The sequence below is a fragment of the Emiliania huxleyi genome (assembly GCF_000372725.1).
Source record: "Emiliania huxleyi CCMP1516 unplaced genomic scaffold EMIHUscaffold_26, whole genome shotgun sequence".
Lineage (NCBI taxonomy): Eukaryota > Haptophyta > Isochrysidales > Noelaerhabdaceae > Emiliania > Emiliania huxleyi.
Window position 1 is genome coordinate 767,856 of NW_005200088.1, and position 5,606 is coordinate 773,461.

Sequence of the window (5,606 nt, forward strand, 5' to 3'; positions counted from 1 at the left end):
GGGGGGGGGGGGGGGGGCTTCTTTTGGATGGGGTTGCACGGCCGTTTGCTTCTCCAGCACCGGGCAGGGGGAGACAGAGCTGCTGCAGAAGACGGGGCCCATACAGTGAGGCACCGTTAGCTTGTGGCGTCGCGGGGGCACCTCAGTCTTTTCCACGGGTTGACTACGTTAACCGCTCATAGTACACTTTACACTGGTAGCCCCGACTAGGGAGTTTTGGACTTCCTCTCGTTCCGCTCCCAGCGACGCGATTGCTCGCTTCACACCCTTGTAGTGAGTGACTGTCGTAGTGTCGAGAATCGGCGGCGTCCCGGGCACAACCTCGTCCTCGAGGACGTTAAGTATGCGGAGCGCCACGTGCAACGCTACGAGTCGTGGCGTGCGGGCTCCCCTCGGCACGTCTGCGTCAGCGGGTCCGGCCCGGTGAGGATCCGCTCCTTTGCCAAGGTCTCCTTGTCCTTGAGCTCCTTCACCTCGTTGGCCAGCACGGCGTACGTCGACATCAGTCCAGACGCGCCAGCGTAGTCGCCCCGCTCGTTCAAAGCCGCCATGCTGGCGAAAGTCGCCTTCACCTCCTCCTCCTTGGCCATACGCTGGTCCTGAGGGGGCGGGCAGACAGGCGTCACGCAAGCGCCGGAAGCAACCAAAGGGTTGAGCGCGTGTGGCCGGAATGCGCCCGGCTAGATCTATTCCCATCCAAATCGGGTAAGGGCTGAATGTTATCTAGAGAAAGTCACCTGGTGCACCTTGGCATCGTGCATAACGTCAAGCATCACCTGGAGCCCACAGTCCAGGATGCATGTGAGCAGATTCTCACCCCTCCCCATCCATGGCATCCTTAGATGAGGAAATCGGCGCGCCACCTCGGTGTGTGTGAGAGAGTTTCTCCTCTCGTTGTGGGCGACTTCTCAACGCGATGGCGGATGCATCGGCGGCCCCCGCGCGCGGCAGCGTCTCCCTTCGGGTCTCAGGGCCGGGTGTGCGCTCGATGAGCTCCGTTTTTGGTGGGAGGACGAATCATCTATCTCTTAAGTGGCGGCCAGAAGATCCGCCCTGGGATCTTCGGCGCAGGGCGCCGTCACCGGCCCCATGAGCCCCCTACGAGGCCATTCAGTGCTCATGTGGCACGACCTGAGCAGGCCTAGCAATGCCTCGGGCCGAGCGGCGCCCAGAATTGTTGGTGCTGGCCAGCAACGTGGCCGGCGAGTGCCGTCGTTGCATTGGTGGCGACCACCGCTGAAGCGGTCAGCAGGTGGGAAGGCATCGCTCTCTTTGTGAGGGTATTGTACGTATTCATTGTCTGGTCAATACTTCTGCCTGGGTGGCACCTGTGTGCCCAACATGGCGACCCGTGGCCTCCCTCGTGAGTCCACCTCGCGCTGATCATTCTCGTCGCTAGCTCAAGCCGAAAAAGTGGTCCACCGACACCAGGAGGAGTACAACCATCATGGCCGCAGCCTCAGACTGACCGGGTTAGGTCATCTTACCGGCTTGGTGGCCCAGAAGCGCGACATTTGCTGCCCGCAGAGCGCTAGCAGCCCACTAGCCGGCACGTCTGTGCGTCGTGCGGGGCTGAACTTCAGGCACTCTGCACGCGGCTTGTCGTCTAGAATAGCTCAACCCCGGCCAGTGAGTGATGGATCTGATCATAATCAATCCCTACTGTGCTGGGGGGCTCTCAGATCAGCCGTTCAGAGCTCTGACATTGGTTCCCGGCAGAAGATCCTCCAGAGGATCTTCTGCCGTCAGCCGAAAACCCGTTTCAAACGAGACACAATGACCCAACAATGGCCCCCACGGCCAGCCCGGACATGCAGCCGACCCGGCTAGGCCAGCTGGGCCATCGGGGCGGCCACCAGCGGCCGTAGGACCGCGCTGCGGTGCCGAAAGGGGCTGGAAGATCCGCCCTGGGATCTTCGCCACCTAAGAGATAGGTAGAATCATCTCTAGGAGAAAAAGATCGAGGAGATCGACAGCTGTGTGTACCAACAGCGTCGTGCACACATGCACATGCACATGCACATGTGCATGTGTGGCTCTGCAGAACTAAAGTGGCAAAGAGGCACTTCAAGACCCACTTCCGTCAGCGCGCGAACCGTGTCTCTTACTAGCTACTCTGAGCCTATCGCTTGCAACGGGGTCGTCTCGGGCAGCCGAGGCGCCGGCTGGGGCCTCTTCGTCGGCGCTTCGAAGAATGCGCAAGACACGGCGAAGGCCACGAGGGCGGCGGCGAGAAGAGGGGTCGAGTAGGCGTCGGCGAGTTTGAAGTAGCCAGTGCCGATGGCTATCAGCGCGGCCAGCGAGGCGGCACGCGAGGCCAGCTTGTGCGCCAGCCGGACCCCTTTGCCCGAGCGGTATTGACCGAAGTCGGGATGCAGTGCAAACAGGCCCGCCGCCGCTCCGAGCGCATACCCGCCGATCGCGAGCAGCCCTTGCAGCGAGTGCCACGACGTGTTGTGCGGCTTACCGAGCATCACCTGACACGCGGCCAAAGACAACGGCATCACACGGGAGCCAGGCAGCGGCAGGGGCTCGGCCGTGGCCTTCGCCTTTTGCTGGTAGATGACGTACCAGCCGGCCAGAGCAAGCGCGAACGCGCTGAGCATCGCGTAGCCGTGCATCAGCGTGTTGGTTCGGCCGCCCATGCGCTTGACGGTGATGCCGCTGCCGGCCGCCGCAATGAAAGCCATCGTCATGAGCAGTGGGTGGAGGGAGAACCAGCGCCACGGCCGGCCAATGTAGTGCGACAGAGCGGCACACGGCACGGCCAGGAGGCAGGCGAGCTTGAGGGCGTGGGATGCGGACGCAGCGGCGCTGGACGGTGTGTCCGACGCCATGCGGGCTAGTTGCTGTTGCTGTGGCTGATTGCTGGGTGGGGTGCCACAAAGAAGCTCTTTCAAGACAGCTCGATCTAGCTCGAGCAGAGGCCGCCGGGGAGCAGTGAGCTGAAGGCGGGGCGCGCTATCAACTGGGGCAAACCCGGAAAGTGGGTCAAAAATGACCACCGACACGTGTCGGCGCGTATCTTAGCTAAGGCTCGCGCCCTGAGAGAGAGAGAGAGAGAGAGAGAGAGAGAGAGGAAGTTCAGATGGAAGTGGAGAGGGGAGGCGATAGCGGGGCAGCGGGGAGCAGTGGGCGGAGTGGGATCGATGGAACGGAGTCGAGAGGCGACATGGTGGGAGGAGGGAGCTATGCTGAGGAGGACGACGAGCTTATGCTGGAGTACATGGGGAACGAGGGCGTGGGCGACGAGGAGATCGACAGGTTCATGGGTTGGACGACGGTGGACTTGCGAGACGAGAGGCTGGGGAGAGCTAGGCCACACGGAATGGGGAAGGAAAAGGTGAGCAAAAATCGATGTGGGAAGAGGCGCTCGAAGCAGGCAGTGTCAGGGGACCAGCGAGATGCGAGGATGGCTACTGCTGCGTTTCGGGAGGATGAAGCAGACGAGTAGTACATGAAGGGCAAGGACTGCGGTGCAGTCAACTGTTGAGCAGCTCAACCCATTGGGGAGTGAGTCGCCGACGCCGTAGCCACACCTCGCCTCCTCGGTGCGAGTGGCTGCCAGTTCGACTCTGGGGAGGATCGAACCATCAACACGGTGGGACTAGGTGGGAGTGGAGGGCGGCGGGATATGTGGGTGGAGAGGCAGACACGAGACAGACCAGAGCGTGGGCGTGTTCCGTGTTCGGGTGTTCGCGAAACGGAGCTCGCGGGCGGGTGCTTTTGCGGAATGGTAAGCCGTCATTGCCCGGCGCTGCTTGCAGCGCTCTGGGTGGTCGTAGTGGCGGCGCTCCAAGAGTGGTGCTCTTGGGAAGAGGTTCCTCCTTTCCGCTCCCCCCCCGCAAGGCGCGAGACACACACGGAATCTGCCTTGGGCCGCGCGGGAAGGGGGGAGCGCGCGATATACGTGTATACATCTACAATATCTCGCGCTCGAAAGGTGCGCGCCATTAGGTATAATAAAACCAGCACGCGAGACGCGGGGCGGCCACCCGGCCGGCACCCCGCTCGAGTCGGAGCAGAGACGCGAGTGGAGCCGCGCGATTCGGTGGGGTCGAGTGGGGAGCCCGCCATTGGTAGCCGTAACGCGTAAGCACCGCCAGGTGAGCAATCTCGATGAGACAGTGTGTACTCGGAGAATCGAGACCGGAGGAGCGTGCGCAACTGGCCAACTGCTGGACACGGTGCTGCGGCGTGAGAGCAGGCCCTGCCGCCCGCCGCGCTTCGCAGATGTGACGAGGAAGAGGATGAGCGGCGTGGAGGCGGAGCGGAAGGCGGCGGAGGTGTACTTGGCCTCGAGCTAGGATGCTTGAATATACTTTTTACCACGGACCACCACTGCAGTCGGAGGGGGGCGAGCACGCCACGCTCTACCGGCGCCGGCGCTGTGTCACGAACGGCGAGCTGACGCTCACCCTGCTCTCCACCAGCCAGGCCAAGAGCGAGGTGCCGCTGCCCGAGCTGCTGCACAGGCCGATGCCGCCGCCCTTCCAGGTGCCACTCGCGGCGCCTGCCTACACACGCGCCTCAGGCGGCGAGGAGGCGGGCGGCCGACGCGGCCAGCCCCGCGCAGCGCACGTACGCCGCCGAGACGGGGGCGGGGCAGCGGCGGTGGTGGAAGAGCGAGTCGAGCTTGAGCCGGACGGTGTCGACGGCGGTCTGCATGTACCACGAGGTGGTGTGGCTCTTGGCGACGTACTTGAGGTGGAGGAGGAGGGGCGGCACGATGCGCAGCCCGTGCGACACGGCGAGGAAGGGCGCGGTCAGCCCGACCATCAGGTCGGAGATGGCGGCGAAGGCGAGCGTCGTGTGGGTGCCTACCGAGGCAGAGGACAGGAAAGAGGTCGAGAACGGCCTGAGGCAGACTACTTCATAACAGGAATTAATAATGTACCATTCACAGCCTGCGGCCCGGTGACCGCTTGAGCCATGAGAACTAAGCGTGACTACTTCGTGTGGTGGGCTGCTCCCATAGAGAGAGTGGGCGAGGGGACTCCGGCGAGAGGTGGGGAGATGCGGGGAGATGCGGGGAGAGGTGGGGAGGTGTGGGGAGGTGTTGGGAGATGTGGGGAGATGTGGGGAGGTGTGGGGAGGTGTGGGGAGGTGTGGGGAGAGGTGGGGAGAGGTGGGGAGATGCGGGGAGAGGTGGGGAGAGGTGGGGAGAGGTGGGGAGATGTGGGGAGATGTGGGGAGATGGGACTCCGAGGTGATCACAGTGCCAGCCACAATGGCGAGAGCAGCACGAGAGCAGCGAACAAACTAGCAGCCGCAGTCGCGCGAGCGTAGATGGCTACTGACTGCTTTTTTTTTCGCCTTCCTCGCCGAGGACCCAGAGGGCGCGCTCGCGGACGGCGGCGGGCAGCTTGGCCAGCAGCGAGCGAGCGTGCGCGCGGGAGAGGGAGTGGTGGAGGGCGTAGGCGGCGGGGGGGACCAGGATGAAGGGGAGGGGCGGGAAGAGCGAGAGCAGGAGGAGGAGGGGGAGGCGCTGCATGTCGTCGCACCTGCGGGAGATGCCGGGAGATGTGGGGAGATGCCGGGAGATGCCGGGAGATGCGGGGAGATGTGGGGAGATGTGGGGAGATTGGGGAGAGGTGGGAGAGGTG

At 63.5% G+C, this 5,606-nt stretch overlaps 2 protein-coding genes across 2 annotated transcripts in view; both read right to left on the minus strand.

Moving 5' to 3' along the window:
- Nucleotides 1-2,111: 2,111 nt before the first annotated feature.
- EMIHUDRAFT_206407 (hypothetical protein) lies at nt 2,112-3,459 on the minus strand (the record flags this gene model as incomplete). Its single annotated transcript, XM_005777592.1, has 2 exons — nt 2,112-2,814; nt 3,398-3,459. The coding sequence occupies 2 exons, from the start codon at nt 3,457-3,459 to the stop codon at nt 2,112-2,114; spliced, it is 765 nt and encodes a 254-aa protein (XP_005777649.1).
- Nucleotides 3,460-4,530: 1,071 nt separating this feature from the next.
- EMIHUDRAFT_206408 (hypothetical protein) overlaps nt 4,531-5,606 on the minus strand; it is a gene marked incomplete at both ends in the record, with an annotated part of 4,250 nt that continues 3,174 nt past the window's right edge. The window contains one exon of the mRNA XM_005777593.1: nt 4,531-4,820. Coding sequence (XP_005777650.1) covers nt 4,531-4,820 — 290 coding nt within the window. The remainder of the gene's footprint in view (nt 4,821-5,606) is intronic.